The 18,414-nt window shown below is 41.3% G+C and overlaps 1 protein-coding gene across 1 annotated transcript in view; it reads left to right on the top strand.

Moving 5' to 3' along the window:
* The window catches only part of LOC124712090, a 70,680-nt gene that overhangs the window by 18,183 nt on the left and 34,083 nt on the right, over nt 1–18,414 (top strand). The window contains exon 3 of the mRNA XM_047242386.1: nt 12,275–12,391. Within this exon, the coding sequence (XP_047098342.1) occupies nt 12,275–12,391 (117 nt within the window). The remainder of the gene's footprint in view (nt 1–12,274; nt 12,392–18,414) is intronic.

Here is an 18,414-nt window from a genome sequence, read left to right as displayed (position 1 = left end):
TGTGCTTAAACTGACACACAATATTTTTAGCGCAACGCAATCTGACTTTCAAAAAATCCCTACGAAAGAATGGCCCTGACTAACATTAACCTATGCCTTTCACAAATCACTTACCTCACAAAAATCTTCGTTACTGGAGCTACTGCAATACAGCGAGCGCCACTACTGCCAGCTAAATAAAAGATTCAAACTACGGAAGGCACTAACTACTGATAGGCATAGTTAGCAAATGAAAGATTTTAATAGAGAACAAACAATGTATTTACCTTAATAGTCATAATATATATATATATATATATATAGCAGTTCATGACAAATTACAAAACTCCGCCATCTCTCTCCCCACATCCACCACTGCTGGCGGCTCACCTCCAACTGCACAACGCTACGCGCTGTTAACAGCCAACAGCCCAAAACTACAATGGCAGACAACAATGCAAACTAGCCACATACTGCACAAAGCACAGCCAGTGATTTTCAGAGCGCTACGTGGCGTTACCAATATAAGAGCCTAAACAGCCTACTTACACGGTGATTCGTCCGCTGGATGGAGAAGTTAAGCTCTGCGGCCCTCTTGGATATTCGAGAGGAGGAGATTAGGTGCTGGCACCAGGTTTCACTCTCTACCATGTTCACCATCATCATACAACGAAAACATAAGGCCTACACCATACACGCGTCCATGACATTCAACTACACTTTACAATTATGCATATGATACAAACATTACATATCCGCAAGGGAAGGCATCTGTCTGTGCCACGATGATGAACTCATTTTCTCACCCCAAGGGATAACCCAGCCATCAGTGCCATACCACATTTACGCGAAATTTTCGCGGGATGAAAATTCCTGCTGAAAGTAGCAACATGGATTCCGCAGATTGTGATCTTGTGAAAGTCACCTCGCTCCATTCGTCCGTGACACGCAGTGCGCTGTTGATAACAGGGCCCAGGCCGGTACTGTTTTCTTCTTTCGGAAGATGTTCGATAGCTTTCCGAACAGTGTTTAGGAAACAAGTTAAGAAATTAAAAAATTAATGGACAGGATAGGTACCTCGATTCAAGTTCTTCTTGGTATGTGATAGGGCTGTTAGTGTTCACAATACATACAAATGATCAAGTATTCGCCAATTATTTGTTTCACGTATTGAAAAGTTGTTGCTCCCTCTGAGACAATGTTCTCGTTAATTAATTCTCAATAATCTACCACATTTGTTTTCCATAACAGAATGAGGTTTATTTATGAATGTACAGAGGGTGTACAAAAATATGAAAACACCTAAAACACTACACATTACCATGGCCGATGCGGTGTAGGGAAACCGTTACCATTCTAAACACCTTAAAGCCTTCACGGAATGGATAAATAAAGATCTTGTGTCTTTTTCAAGGGAACGTCTTTCCATTCTTCTTGGAAACTAGTGGCAATTTAACGCAGATGGAAGTGAATAGCGACCACGCAATATTCTCTCCAAAGTAGTCCGCAAAGGCTGAATACTGAGAAATGGTGACTGTAACGGACAAGGACACTTTATCTTCACAAAACCAGTTCTCGTCGATGAGAGCTGTGAACAGGGACTCTGCCGTCTTGGAATATAGTAGCATCACGATTGTGGAACAAAAATACTACCATGGGATGGATCTGATCAGACAAAGTTGTCACATACCAGCTGTCCTATTTTTCGTCTCAATCGTATTCAGTGATCATCGGTCACGAACACCCGAGACACTTTTATTTGTGGTGTGACTTAGCCGATAATGTTTTTCTGCTTTACTTGTATGCTGTATAAATTTTCAATTCTGTGCATCTTGGAGAACCGAACAGTTCGGCTACTTTGGTTAAGGACGTACTCACCATTCGAAGACCAATAACCTTCCAATGTTCGAATCAGTTGCCGCTGACCTACCGCACTCATAGCTACAATGAGCACTGTGATGACCACTATTGACGCTTGAAACGTGTTGAGGACATTCAACAGGCACCGTTCGCGGTCAGGTGCATCAGCGAAAAATTCAAGATTGGCTAGCATTTGCACATGTGATCAAGCACCTATTTCACGGAGTTTTTTCTTTTTCTTTTTTCCATTCCTTAAATATACAGAGTGATCAGAAACAGTCAGAAAAGCTTGTCAGTGTGTTACAGGGGAGGTTGTGCTGTGAAATAAGTGTTAGGAAAAAAATTCAATATGCAGCTCCGTTTCCGAACTATGTAGCTTGAAGTTATTCAATCAGGTCGTTGCGGGCGGAAATTCGAAACAATTGCACGCTCTAAAATGCAGTAATTGACAGACATGTGTGGGCCCGTGAGTTACCACTTGTTCAAATTCTTATTACCAGTTAAATTATGCCATATTCGGAAGTGATAAATTTTGGCTAGGTGAGCAAAAGGTACATTTGTTCGGTTTGAGGAATCAAAGGGAGGAAAATCTCTGTTGACACTCTCTCTGGAAAGCTGTCTGAATTTGCACACACGACGACTTGATACGATAACTTCAGTGTCGAATAACGCGGAAAAGACGCAAGATCGAATTTTTTTGTTAGCAATTATATTTCAGCAAACCTTAAAAACTTTTCAGACTGTTTCTGGGGGGCCCGTATACATATATATATATATATATATATATATATATATATATATATATATATATATATATATATATAGTGATCACACCCCGATAGGACCCAACGAGATTACTCTGGGACACCAACATGACCAGGCGTTCCAGACAGCAGTAACTTCTGGGTTAAGTGGATGACTCTCCTTGGATTAGCATCTTTTACGAACTAACTTTTACTAACAGCAAATATCGCTATAAATTCGCCGAATTAGGTTAGATACAGTGTGCCATCGTAATTAAAAGAATTTAAAGGAGTTTTGTTGAACCACGCGGAGTACAGTTAATTTGAGCAAGGTGGACAGTAGGTAAGACATTCCAAGAGGCATTTACTCGCTGTAATGATGAAAATGTGCAATGCGCCATTAGAGGAATGAAATGATGTCTTAGGACGAGCGGTTCTAGGTGCTGCAGTCTGGAACTGCGCGACCGCTACAGTCGCAGGTTCGAATCCTGCCTCGGGCATGGATGTGTGTGATGTCCGTAGGTTACTTAGGTTTAAGTACTTCTATGTTCTAGGAGACTGGTGACCTCAGATGTTGAGTCCAATAGTGCTCAGAGTCATTTGAACCATCTTACGGCGGGCCGAGGTGACCGAGCGGTTCTAGGCGCTACAGTCTGGAGCCGCGCGACCACTACGGTCGCAGGTTCGAATCCCGTCTCGGGCATGGGTATGTGTTATGTCCTTAGGTTAGTTAGGTTTAAATAGTTCTAAGTTCTAGGGGACTGATGACCTCAGATGTTAATTCACATAGTGCTCAGAGCCATGTCTTACATAAGGTACCACTAAATTGAAAATTATCACGTGGAACTGGGGAGACAGGAGCATGCCAGAGACAGTGAAGGAATAAACAAAGAAAATTCATTCACTCAGTAGTTCACATGTGCAGTAAGAGTAAAACAGAATTTTTCATCATGAATAGTAAGTACTCATGTATAGTGAACCCCCGTTCTATGAACAAGCTTGAGTTCGCAGGAAATTAAGTTAAGAGTATTTTTTACTTCGCATTTAGATGAAATGTTTCGTGACTGGATTTATAAAAAATTGAGAAAATGAAGTTGGTTGTTTCAATGCTTCACGTGTTTTGTGTTCTATATAGTCTGGTCCTCCCCCCCCCTCTCGCCCTCCCCTCCCATGCCTCACCATCTTGAGTACTACGCACAGAATGTTCTTAAAACCAAACGAAATTGTCACAGAAGTCGTTGTTTGGGATATCGTTCAACTTTCCCATCACATTGGCTTCAATGTCAGTTATGTCGTCAAAGCATTGACATTTCTTGTGAATTTATAGACATTGTCGTTTTTTGGTAGGTTCGTATTGACAATACGAAGTTTGGTCAGCAGTGATAATTTTTTCCAGGAAAAAAAAAAAAACTTTCCATGTCTCGCAATCCAGTCAGGTCTCGGTAGGGGCCCGTTCACGGGCCAATTTTTTGTTTTTTTTCCGGAATTCGAGGAGTTCGTGACAGAATTTGCACACACTTTTCTCTTCGTAAAACAAATTCCTTCTCAAGCCTAAATTTAAATTTAGCGATGTTTCTTTATTACGATTTGTAGCAGAACCACGTTGACATTTTACGGCCGCACATCTGCCAGGTACCATTGTTTTCTCACAACTGTTGTCAGGCCCGCACACAGGGATGGGGGGGGGGGGGGCAGACGACACGTGCTCTCCCCACCCTCCTCCCACTCCGAAATTTTTGGCGTTATACCACATACAATGGAAATTTTCTAGTACCGCATGTCTTTCTTCATATTATTCATTCTTGATTATGACTGCAAGTCAAGTGGCAGTAGTTTTAGATGTAAAGTAGTTGACGATGAACAGCAAAGGAAGATTCACGAAACTATATGAGGCTGTAACTCTTGTAAAGTAGAGCAGATGGTGATCACTTTCGTTACATTACTAAATCTGTGTTTGCATGAAGGTTTCTGTATAATTGTAAATAGATCACGCAAAGACAGGTTTTAGCTAATTAGTGTCCTTTGTCTGTAGTTTCAGTGCCATACGTAGCTACACAAGGGAAAATTTAGGTGCGACTTGGCTGTGTCTGGACTATTTCGGAACAGAACAGGATTGACTCGAGGTTCGAAAATATGTGCCAAGTACATACATGCCTTTCACGTAGAAAAAAGAAATAGCGAACCTTAGCAGGAAGGGTCACGTGGAATGGAATAGACCTATCACAGAGAGAATGCTCTTCAGGCACCTGTCCAAACATATGAAAGTAAGCACCTCCAACCGCGCAAAGAGGTGAAGACAATAGCTCTGAGCCACTTAACGAGGGATATTTCATCGATTCCTTCGATGACATGACTTTACTTTGTAACTTTCTGTTAGTTTCTATGGATTTTTGGATGTATTTGCTTTTCTACTGCGTACTACGTGACTCTGATCTGCATTTTTCAAAGTTGTTTGTTGGTGTTCATGAACTATCGCCGCTCTCTACATCTACATTACCGAAAATGCGTTCTTACTGCAAAGATTATGCTAATAGGTATTTCCAAATTCTATATCGAAATGGTTCAAATAGCTCTGATCACTATGGGACTTAACATCTGAGGTCATCAGTCCTTTAGAACTTAGAACTACTTAAACCTAACTGACCTAAGGACAGCACGTACATCCATGCCCAAGGGAGGATTCGAACCTGCGACCGTAGCGGTCACGCGGTTCCAGACTGAAGAGCCTAGAACAGCTCGGTCACACCGGCCGGCAATTCTGTATCCTATTTATACATCAGTACCTACTTAAAAAGGACATTGTTAATAAAAGCTACAAAAAATAAATTAATCTGATTTTTTTCTTCTTTCTTGTGGTGGACATGAAGTACCTCTAACCCCATTGATAGTTGGGGGAGCCGCGCGGGATAGCCGCGTGGTCTCAGGCGTCTTGTCACGGTCTCCTTGGCTCCACCCCGTCGGAGGTTCGAATGATCCCTCGGGCTTGTGTGTGTGTGTGTGTGTGTGTGTGTGTGTGTGTGTATGTGTGTGTGTGTGTGTGTGTGTGTGTGTGTGTGTGTTGTCTTAAGCGTAAGTTAGATTAGGTACTGGTTAAGTTTAGTGTCCGATGACCTCAGCAGTTTGGTTCCATAAGACCTTACCACAAATTGCCAAATAGTTGGTGGTACGCGTTACGGAAAATACGTTGGTATTACTGGAGGTAATTTAATTCAGGAACATAGAAAACGTTTAGTTGTTCAACGTATGAATAGAAGCTATTCTGCACTTGCGATCACACATGGTACTCACGAGGAAGCAAAATTCTGTCTTTAGAGAAGAATACAATCGGGAATAAATGTGTTCTTAGACAGACGCAGAAGACAAATGCAAGTCAAATTTTCGGACAAATGTATAGATTAGATCCCATTCAGTACCACGCGGTGAACCATCCACCACCATATTAAGTTTGCCGAGGTACCAGTGGTGCTACAGATTACATTTTCTTACGAACATTTGCAAATAAACCAATCAAACGGTCATGCATCATCGCTTTCATAGACGGACAAAAATATACACATACTAGATGGACATGAACGCTCCTGTCATTTCCAGAGGCATATAACCAGTGGTTTCAGGTAGCTTGGGGCCTACAAAACTGCAGGATCAACGCTTGCTTTATTGGCAGTAGTAACCCGATAGTTAAGGCATTGCACCCAAACACATATACATCCCACACACGTCATTTATAGAGTATGGTTTCTGAAATATTCTCAGCCAGCTCCGTTACCAAATGTTCACACAGGAAGTCATAATACACTGGCTAATAGAAAGCGTTAATCACTGCAAAGAGAAAGAAGAAACGAAATGCAACTTCATGGGTTGAGAGGCTATGTGATGTTACTGCAGTGATACATAGCCAAGTAAAATTTACATAGAACTTGGCAATATGAGCCCACGTATCAGTATGACGGTGCACCCACTGTGGCCTGCAGGCACCCACCGACTCCCTTGAGACAAACTGGGGCCGCGCGGAATTAGCCAAGCGGTCTGAGGCGCTGCAGTCATGGACTGTGCGGCTAATCCCGGCGGAGGTTCGAGTCCTCCCTCGGGCATGGGTGTGTGTGTTTGTCACCTATTCAAGTGATGGCTACGAATATCTTTACTGCACATCTGAAATTTGGAGATAGTGTTGGTCTTATATTGTAGGTATCGTTTAAGAAGAGACTGTTCGAAAGTCCTCTGCTAAATGGGTGAAATAGGAGACGAAAAAGCTTTTTGAAAATATGTCCCTGCTACAATGGCATGTTATCAAGATTTAAGTGAGATTGGACGTGGTATTATAGTCGGGGTACGATCGATGGGACACATCATCTCTGAGGTAGCGATGACGTGGGGACTTTCCCGTACGGTCATTTCACAAGTGTACCGTGAATATCAGGAATCGGGTAAAACATCAAATCTCCGACCGCTGCGGCCGGGGAAAGATCTTGGAAGGACAGGACCAACGGCAACTGAAGAGAATCGTTCAACGTGACAGAGTTGCAACCCATCCGCAAAATGCTGGGCCGTCAACAAGTGTGAGCGTGCGAACCGTTCAACAAAACATCACCGAAACCGGCTTTCGGAGTCAAAGGCCCGCTCGTGTACTCTTCATGACTGCACGACGCAGAGCTTTACGCCTCGCCTGGGCCCGTCAACACCGAGATTGGACTGTTGATGACTGGAAATATTTTGCCTGGTCGGACGAGTCTCGTTTCAAATTGTATCGAGTGGATGGACGTGTACGGCTATGGAGACAACCTCATGAATCCATGGACTCTGCATGTCAGCAGGGGTCTGTTGAAGCCGGTGAGGCTCTGCAGTGGTGTGGTGCATGTGCTGTTGGAGTGATATGCAACCCTGATACGTCTAGATACTACTCTGACAGGTGACACGTACTAAGCATCCAGTCCGATCACCTGCATCCATTCATGTCCATTGCGCGTTCCGACCGACTTGGTCAATTCCAGATGGACAGTGCGACACCCCACACGTCCAGAATTGCTACAGAGTGACTCCAGGAACACTCTTCTGAGTTTAAACACTTCCGCTGGCCACCAAACTCCCCAGACATGAACATTATGGAGCCTATCTGGAATGCCTTGCAATGTGCTGATCAGAAGAGATCTCCACCCCCCTCTTAATCTTACAGATTTATGGACAGCCCTGCAACATTCATGGTGTCAGTTCCCTCCAGCACTACTTCAGACATGCCAAGTCGTGTTGCGGCACTTCTGCGTCCTCGCAGGGGCCCTACACAATATTAGGCAGGTATACCAGTTTCTTTGGCTCTTCAGTGTATTAGCCGTATGGTTCGGTGATCCTTAAACCTGTTTGCTCCTGCCTTCAAAAAAATGTTCAAATTTGTGTGAAATCTTATGGGACTTAACTGCTAAGGTCATCAGACCCTAAGCTTACACACTACTTAACCTAAATTATCATAAGGACAAACACACACACCCATGCCTCCGCCGGGATCACTCTTGCCTTCACTTGAATCGTAAATACTACATTTTGCTTGAGATATTTGGTACTTTCACCTATCTCATATGCCTTGCACCTAGACTGAAAAGTTCTCTCATGGCTACTTCTCCGAAACGTGTCAGTAATTACGGTGGAATGTCTTTTACAACTGCTGGGTTGTTTCGTCTTAAGGTCTTTTTGTGCTTTGTCTAAATGATCATACGGGACGACATGTTAAAACATACATCTCTCTCTGATTCATAATATTGTCTTCAAGTTCATATCCCTTGCATAGAGTTCTATACGTACATTCAATTTGGATCCGTCTCCTCTTGGCGTTTTACATTGTTCAACACTAGACACATATTTTTCTGAAAGTAACCAAGAAGTGAAATATCAATTTTCATAGATTTAGCTTTAAAATTTTTTTAATATAACGAAATATTGTGTTAAAAGTTTTCAGCACCATATTTCACTCCTGAGGGTTTGAATTTCCAATGTGTATTTTTTAATTTCTAGCAAAAATGCCAAATGCCAATTTTCATAGATTTAGATTCAAAAATGCTTGCACAATGAAATATTTCCACAAAGAATTTCGTCTCCTTTCTCATCCCTAGAGGGATAGAATTTCAGTCAATAGTAACACAAGTATATTTATATCCAACCAAGAAGCCAAATGCAAATTTTCATAATGAAATAATTTCAAAAAACTTTACATCCGCTCTTTCTAGCCGTTAGGCGGCTGAATTTCCTAAAAAACTGGAACATGTATTTTTTACTTCCAGACGAGAAGGCAAATACTAAATTCATAGATGTAGCTTTAAGAAAGCTTTAGTAGTTCTTTAATTTTGAATTATTCGTAAAAAGACTTTCACCTACTATTTTACCCCTTTACTCCGTGAATTTCCAAAAATGCTGAAACATGTGCGTTTTTAGTGACTTAGAAACAAAATACCAATAGCTGTACCTTCTAAACTACTGTAATGGGACATATTTTCAAAAAGCTTTTCGTCTCCTATTTCACCCATTTAGCAGTGGACTTTCGAACAGTCTCTTCTTAAACGATACCTACAGTATAAGACCAACACTATCTCCAAATTTCAGATGTGCAGTAACGAAATTCGTTACCATCACTTGAATAGGTGACAGGCCCAAAGATATGTATTATAAGCATGAAATGCAAAGATAATTGCATAAAATTGGGTACACATACGTACATCTACATTCAATAAGCGTAAGACTGAAATGAAGCGCGAAGACGCTGAAGTTCTATTATTTTCATAATATTTAGTCAAAAGTCAAAGATATTAGCATAAAGTGCATATGAACCTCTTAATTTAATATGTGTAATATTGAAAGAAAGCGTAAAAAACTGTGTCAAGTTGCGTTATTTTCGTAAACATTACTTGAAAGTCAAACATATTTTTGTAAAACTATGTACACAAACATACCTGTGTATTTAATCAGCCAAGTTGTAGTATTTCCGAAGCCTTCTCTTGGAAGCCAAAGATATTTACATAAAAGTAGATACTGAATTGTGTACACATACACTCACACAAACACACACACACACACACACACACACACACACACACACACTCACACACACAAATTAATTTTTCCTTATTCTTGGGAAAATTATCGATCTGAATTATTACTGCTAAGTTAAAAAAGAACGTCATACTGGATCTTAGTCGTTAATAACACACACATCTCACAGACGTCAATGTTGAATGTTGCCACTTACTGTCACACACACACACACACACACACACACACACACACACACACACACAGAGGAAGAGAGAGAGGGAGAGAGGACGCATTTCAAGTCACGAATGTTACGTTGTGTGAAGCACAAACAGAATATTACAGTGGGCTAAAATCTCAGCCTGGAAATACTCTAAACGTGAAATTTACTACAACTTTTCTTTTTCATGTACTATATTTTACATACAATGCTTTTACAGTCAGTTCTATCACATACATTGTCTTTTATACCAGAGCATGTACGATGTATCAGCAAATTCGAAATGTATACATGAAAATAACGAGTAAGGAATATGTGAATTCACTTCAGCTACAATTTAATTTTTTTCATACACATTTGATGTGTTTATATTATATTCATTTTTACATGTATCTGAATATTTTTCAATAAAATCACCTGTCATCATTTTTCATGCAGTAATCTTGCCTTCCTTCTCAGGAAGTATCTAAACGTTTGTCATCTTGTGCAGATAAAACACGTTTATGTCATTTAAAAGTGGAAACAGCGTGTTGATAGATTGTTTGCACTTCTTAAACCAATACACATTGTCTTTGACGTCAGTGGTTAATCTATTAACAGAAGATTGCCTTATACCGTTCACTCTGCACGTTATGCGCCCAGACTCAGTCTTGTGAGAATAAATTCTTGCTCTGTGATCGACAAATTTTATAACGTGTAATTACAATGAAATACAGACCCTTAGCAGCGTACAGCCGTTGATAAATATCAACGGGCACAGGTGAAAATTTGTGCCCTAACCGGGACTCAAACCCGGGATATCCTACTGACATGGCAGATGCTCTGTCCATCTGAGCCTTTTTTCTTTGCTATTTTTTATAGCAAACGATCTATCCCACAGAGCCGTTTTTTAATTTTTTGTTTTTTTGTATTTTTTCTTTTTTTGGCTTTGTGAAGACTTTCAGTACCAGGCAAGAGGATCATCGTTATGTTACTTGAAATTGTAACAAATTGTCCCACAATGACAGTCAGTGGGCAGTGATGGTCAGTGGACAATGTTGTTCAGTTAACAGGTTGACCACCATTTCTCTGCACCCAAACGATCATGTTCGACAATCCTCTGGGGTGCATTACTTGTTCGTAATTACTCCATATGAGAGTACGTCCTGCATTGTCGAATATGACCGTGACGTCAGCAGCCCACGACGTATTCGTGACTGAATGCCGTGTGTGGGTGTTTTCCAGGACGCCAGCTGGAGCGAGTGAAGCGGTGGATCTTCCGAATGTCCAACAGCAACAGAGGCCAGTGCGAAAATTTTTTTTTTTTTTTTGTATTTTTTTCTTTTTTTGGCTTTGAGAGAAGTACCAGGCAAGAGGAGGTAAAGAGGGCAGGGGTGGAAGATCCGAGGCCTGTCCACAATGCCTCCCCCATACCTGCCACTGAGTGGCTCCATTATTATCATGTAGTTCCATATATGCGTTAAACCGTAGAACAAAACAGAAGTAATAAGTAACGTAAAATAAATAACAGATTGTCATTTCCAATGGCGTGGGAGTGCGTGCCAGGCAGTTGGCGGCAAAGAGGGAAGGGGTCAAGAATTCTGAGGTCTGGTCACAATGCCGCCCCCATACCTGTCACCCACTCACAATTCTTTTTGTATTTTTTTAAAGTCTGTCAGCACCAGGTAAGCGGAGGCAAAGAGGGCAGGGATCGAAGACCCAAGGCCTGACCACAATGCCTCCCCCATACCTGTACTGAGTAGCTCCATTATTCCCATGTATTCCCATACATGCCTTAAACCATAGCCATCGAGCCATCGAGGACACAGAGAATAGTGTGACTGCAGGGACTTACCTCTGGCACGCTCCTCGTGAGACCCACATTTCCAACTTAGTGTCCACACACTACATTCGTAATACCCCTGCCCACTATACTCATTACTCGCGGCAGTCAGTCGACCTATTCCCGCAAGAGTTCGGGCAATGTGAGTGCATCCGCACTGAAGAAGATCATTGGCTGGTAAGCCTTATCTATATGAAGATAGCACACGTGCTCGTTGAGATCTGAGACAGCGAACAAGCAGGCTTGTTTATTCGCTGAGTATATTCTCATTCCATGAGCTCTTCCACCTGTTATCTTCGATGCGGTCGCACGTTCTCATCCATAAAAGTGATGTCGGGGTCGAAAGGGTTCGAGAAAAGATGCATACAGGGGATGAACATAGTGTCACAATATCATTGGTAACATTGACTGGAGACTGACCGTGTTCAACGGTTTGGATGTCAGTACGCCCACGCAATATGCCTCCCCCAACAATAGCACTTGGACCACCCAAACGATCATGTTCGACAATCATCTGGGGTGCATTACTTGTTCGCAATTACTCCATATGAGAGTACGTCCTGCATTGTCGGATATGACCGTGACGTCAGCAGCCCACGACGTATTCGTGACTGAATGCCGTGTATGGGTGTTTTCCAGGACGCCAGCTGGAACGAGTGAAGCGATGGATCTTCCGAATGTCCAACAGCAACAGAGGCCAGTGCGACAACAACCAGAACAACACGGTGTCCTGCGCGGAGACGTCTGGCAACGATGGTGAGTACCCACAGCCGGGGATGACGAAGACTAGCCACATACTCATTCCCTGTCATTTCCTTCAACAGTGAGTTCTGTGCAAGTCATACATAAACTTTCGCTCCCTGTTACTTTCAAAATGTCAAGAATTGTGTTTTAGTTAATATTTTCAAAAGATTTCACTAAAATTACGCACGCAGCAAATATAGATTAGCTTTTTTCCTTAACCTATTTTCTAAGACACGTCGTAGGGTCAGATGGACGCTCGTTTTCTTATATTCGTCCACAACCAAAAAGCAAACTCCTTGAGTAACTATTTTACAACATTGCGTTATTAAAATCATGGGGCAGTAGTATCACACATGTAAACTTTTGTGTGCAATTTGAACAGAAAATTTTGTATTATTCTTGCAGATTTGGAAAGTGCTTGTGACCTATATAGCTTGCGTTCTGAACAAAACGGTTTTCTCGTGACCAGCTTTACGAAAGTTTTCAATAATTCGAAGGAATGTCTTTTACTGCAGGTGCACTGCTTCTTGCTTTGTCAGATTTTCCATAATATCATCCACGAATTCATATGCCTTGTATAGTCGTCCTATACATGCATTCCGCGTTGCAGCCGTCCTCTTCTTGCACGGTATTACACTACTGGCCATTAAAATTAATACACCAAGAAGAAATGCAAATCATAAACGGGTATTCATTGGACTAATGTATTATACTAGAACTGATATGTGATTAAATTTTCACGCAATTTAGTTGCATAGATCCTGAGAACTCAGTATCCAGAACAACCACCTCTGGCCGTAATAACGGTCTTGATACGCCTGGGCAATGAGTCAAACAGAGCTTGGATGGCGTGTACAGCTACAGCTGCCCATGCAGGTTCAAGACGATACCACAGTTCATCAAGAGTAGTGACTGGCGTATTGTGACAAGCCAGTTGCTCGCCCACCATTGACCAGACGTTTTCAATTGGTGAGAGATCCTGAGAATGTGCTGGCCAGGGCAGCAGTCCAACATTTTCTGTATCCAGAAAGGCCCGTACAGAACCTGCAACATGCGGTCGTGCATTATCCTCCTGAAATGTAGGGTTTCGCAGGGATCGAATGAAGGGTAGAGCCACGGGTCGCAACACACCTGAAATGTAACGCCCACTGTTCAAAGTGCCGCCAATGCGAACAAGAGATGACCGAGATGTGTAACCAAAGACACCCCATAACATCACGCCGGGTGATACGCCACTATGGCGAATACACGCTCCTAATGTGCGTTCACTGCGATGTCGCCAAACACAGATGCGACCATCATGATGCTGTAAACAGAACCTGGATTCATCCGAAAAAATGACGTTTTGCCATTCGTGCACCCAGGTTCGTCGTTGAGTACACCACCCCAGGCGAACGTCGTCGAACTGTTTGTGCATATGGTTGTTGTCTTGCAAACGTCCCCATCTGTTGGCTCAGGGATCGAGACGTGGCTGCACGATCCGTTACAGCCTTGCGGATAAGATGCCTGTCATCTCGACTGCTAGTGATATGAGGCCGTTGGGATCCAACACGGCGTTCCGTATTATCCTCCTGAACCCACCGATTCCATATTCAGTTAACAGTCATTGGATCTCGACCAACGCGAGCAGCATTGTCGCAATACGATAAACTGCAATCGCGATAGGCTACAATCCGACCTTTATCAAAGTCGGAAACCTGATGGTGTTGATTTCTCCTCCTTACACGAGGTATCACAACAATGTTTCACCAGGCAACTCCGGTCAACTGCTGTTTGTGTATGAGAAATCGGTTGGAAACTTTCCTAATGTCAGCACGTTGTAGGTGTCGCCACCGGCGCCAACCTAGTGTGAATGCTCTGAAAAACTAATCATTTGCATATTACAGCATCTTCTTCCCGTCGGTTGAATTTTGCGCCTGTAGCACGTCATCTTCCTGGTGTAGCCAATTTAATGGCCAGTAGTGTATTTTCAGTTTTGAGCTCTTAATACAAAAATAGCTACTTCTCTTTTCTGCAGAGGATTATTTACTTTTGCAGTAGAGGGCATCCATTTTTCACGCAGTCATCCATGTTTCTACAGACATGCATTTCTCCTCTAGCCGTTCCAACTTTAAGACTTTATACTTCCTGCCAATTTCAGTTTTAGGCATGTGTATTTCCTTTGGCCTTTTTTATTTCCTGCATTTTGTACTTAGCTTCTTTGACAATGCAGTTCACTACCTTGCAAGGTATCCAAAGATTCCTACATTGTCTTTGGGCTGGTATGTCCCTCTACTGCCTTCTGTATTTTGACTCATTAGGCTAGCTGTTCGTCTGCCATTTTATTCCTTCAGCTTGTGGTTGCCGACAGTTATCTAATACTCACTTTGAAGACTCTCAGAAACTTATGATCCTTTCAATGTGGCCACGTCCCATCTCTATGGTTTCCTACCATTTTTCAAGCCTTCCCCAGTTTGCAGTTTATTACGAATCGACTATGGTCAGAATCCACACCTACGACTAGAAACGATTTTGCAACTTAAAACCTGATTTCTGAAACTCTGTTTTATCATTCCGTGGTCCATGTGAAACCTTACTGTGTTTGCATATCTCTTTTATGTATATAGCATTTTTTGACGGTTCTTAAACCAAGTATTAGCAATGGTTAAATTATGATCTGTCCGTAATTCCTCTAGATGGTTTCCCTTCACATTTTCTCATCCTTCATTCTTCATCTTCCCGTGATATTTTTTCTTGTCATCCTTTTCCTGATGTCGAATTCCAGTCCCCTATGACAAACTTCGTCTCTCTTAACGAAATGAATAATTAAGGTAAGCAAATAAATTAGAATAAATGTATAGAACAGTTAAATACCTAACTACAAATATCTAACAAATATGAGCATATGAGCATACTGCATAAAAGAGAACTATGAGAAGTTGTGTAGGTTACCAGATAAGAAATTGGAATGGAAGCAGTATGTTTAAGAAGTACACGATATTCATATGGCCCATTCCGGATTTGACACTGAGAAACTAAAGACCTAGTAAAGAATGAAAAGCAAGTACAGTATACTGAAATGGAAAATGTCAGCGATGGAGACATAGACGTCGTTTTATATTAAAGATTGAAAGTCCTCGAAGTCACGATCGCAAATGACTCATTATTTTAATTATTAGTTTCAGATACACGCAAGCCATCTTCAGATCTAAGATATAAAATTACACATCGGAATACAGCAACGTACAATACTTTAAAGGAACCAAAATTACAAGTCCAGAATTGAAACTGCACTTAAAATTACAGCGAAGTTCGCAAGTTTATAGGAGGAAGTAATTATAGTTCACATACCATAAAAACATTCTTCATTGTTGTAATTCACATAACGGCTCAACAAATCGCTAAAATGTCTTTTTTTAATGAAAAATTCCTTACAGATTAATCATCATCAATCAAGTTGGAAAAAGGTCATAAATTTGAAAAATGTACGTTAAGATAAGGAAGTGGTAATGAAGATGAGACTAAATATTTACGTAAGCTAAAACTGTCCACTAGCATGAATATGTATATGGAAGTAATCGTGTCACCTAAGGCATTATGCTGTTAAAACTTAGTGAGTGACACGGTTTAATCAGTATTTGTATCGTCTCAGAGGAAAAATCGTTATGAGTACGTTATTACAACATGGTGCATGAGAGTACTATTGCAGTTGATAACCATTACAAGAATTAAGAAGTAAAACGTTTGAAATACACACCGTGTAAACATGTGTGGCCAGAGCTAAGAGTGAAGGATGGACAGGGCCATTAAGTTCGACAAGCTGTTTCAGGCGATGATCGCTAGATGGCGTTAGCAGTCAACAACAACAAAATTTAAAACGACCACAGGATATAAACGTGTTTATAGCTAAATTATTAACATCGGTACATTTCATCTTATAACTGAATGACCGTGGCTTTAATTGATAATAATGTGACATGATAATAATAGTGTACTAAATTTATAAGAGCCAAGCTATCCAAATTCATATAATATTCTACCAAACCGCAGATTTAAAAAAAAAAAACAAAAAACTGTATATAGCTCAGTAACTAGGTGCTGACCAAGTATTCACTGCCAATGAAAATGAACAGACAAAAAAATCCATCAAAATGATATTGGAAGGAAATACCTTGAAACAAGGAAATTTTTTTAAATATCTCCGAGATTTGGTGATAGAAATAGGAAGCTGTATAGAAGAAATTAGTATTAGAGTACGTACAGGTGAAAGGTTTCTTCAGAATGTGAAAGATCTGTTGGCAGCAGAAGGAATTCTGGTAACCTAAGAAAGGGATTAGGCAAGCGTTTTGTCTGGAGTGTAGCATAATGTTAAAAACAAAGAGGAAAATTACTTGGGCTGTGGTTACGGAGAAAATTACTCGAAGTGAAATCGACCAGCAGAATGACGAATGAAAAAGTACTCATAAGAATAAGAGAGGAACAAAACCTAATGAAAACCACATGGAAGAGGAAAAAACCTTGTTAGGATCATATATTGTGGAGCAACTGCTTCCAACGAAGAGTCATCTATAAAAGGTTGCAGGGAAAAGAGGTAGTGGAAGGAGAAGGCACGCTGGATTATATTGAAAGTGGACGACATTACCAACAGATTAGAGAATGTAGAAAAAATAGTAGGAAAGAGAAAGCTAGCGACATGTGAAATATGCTGCTTGTCAGGAACAAGCGAAAAGTCCGTAAAATTTCATTTTCACGCCAAGTTTTTACAGATATCGAATGGATTTTTTAAGACACCTATGGAAAACGTGCACAAAACTCGTAATACTTTTGAGCAGGGGTTTATCAATACGTTTGATGTCACACCATCCAACATCAGCATAGTGTTTTCGGGCAGACTGTATGCCATATTAGTGCCATTTGACCAGGGAAGGAACACAGGAAGGTTAGTTATTAAGTTTCGACTATCACCTCGAAAAACTTTAACTGCAATCTTGAAATCTGCTGATGGTGTTAACCCATTCTTCATACTCACCGTTCAATGTGACACATTTTTCCCAACGCTATATGAGTTGATGGAGACCTTGGTTGAAGATGTATGCACTTCGGATGTTCAGGAACAGTCTATCTACGCTACCATCTATACGTCACTCAGGAACTGCGTAACATTCAGTTGTTTGTTCACTCGAAGAAAGGAGAAGCAGTTACTGGGTGCCATTTTAGGTTAAAGCTGGGAGTGAAGCTAAATTTGGTTCTCCAAAGAGGCAGGTTGTGTCATCGGGTCAAGTTTCCTTAAACTTCGTCCGGAAATTTTCGTAGTGTGCCCCTGAGACAATTTTCCCGGCACGAACAGCCTGACAGTACTACCTCACGGCACTCCCAAAAACCACTCAGGATCACCTTGCCTTTTCCGCGAAGGTGAATCAACATGTTTCCACCTGTTTTATTCCTTTTTCTCTTCGGCGCCAAAGTGATACACACACCACTCTTGTGTGGTGATTAGGTCACTGTACCCATCATCTGGACAAGGCTGACAGAGGTGCAACATTTCCGGTGTGGACAGCTGTGGAAACAAGTTGGCACCGACCTTTTTCTTGTTCAAAATTTCGTGCACGTTATCGGAGACAGACTGATGACTCATTTACAGTTTTTCCACCACCACCTTGATTGATATACTTCGGTCTTTGAACATCAAGGCCTCCTCTCTGAAACCCTGTTTGTTCAAAGAAATATGCCCTGCCACTTCGTTCCAAGGCATACATACTTGTTTGACCAGTCTGGAAACGTGTGCGCAACCGTACCACTGTGTCTCATATCATAGGCGAGGTGGCCGTAAATTTCCACCAACTCAGTATGGATTGTTGCAGCGTTTTTCTCGTTCTCGTTCAAATACAGAAAACCATTCACTGTGCCGTTATGTTTTCACTGTTCTAGGGGCGAGCCACGGTATATGGCGTGGCAGTTTCAATGTGTTGCAGGATTATAGACATATACATACAAATAAACAGAAAATAAATCAAGCACCTTTATTTTTTCGAGGTGTTAACTGAAACTTGGTAAGT

The sequence above is a fragment of the Schistocerca piceifrons genome, chromosome 8 (genome assembly GCF_021461385.2).
Source record: "Schistocerca piceifrons isolate TAMUIC-IGC-003096 chromosome 8, iqSchPice1.1, whole genome shotgun sequence".
NCBI classification, from domain to species: Eukaryota; Metazoa; Arthropoda; class Insecta; order Orthoptera; family Acrididae; genus Schistocerca; species Schistocerca piceifrons.
Note: the sequence above shows the minus strand (reverse complement) of the source record. Positions and strands in the feature narration are given on the sequence as shown.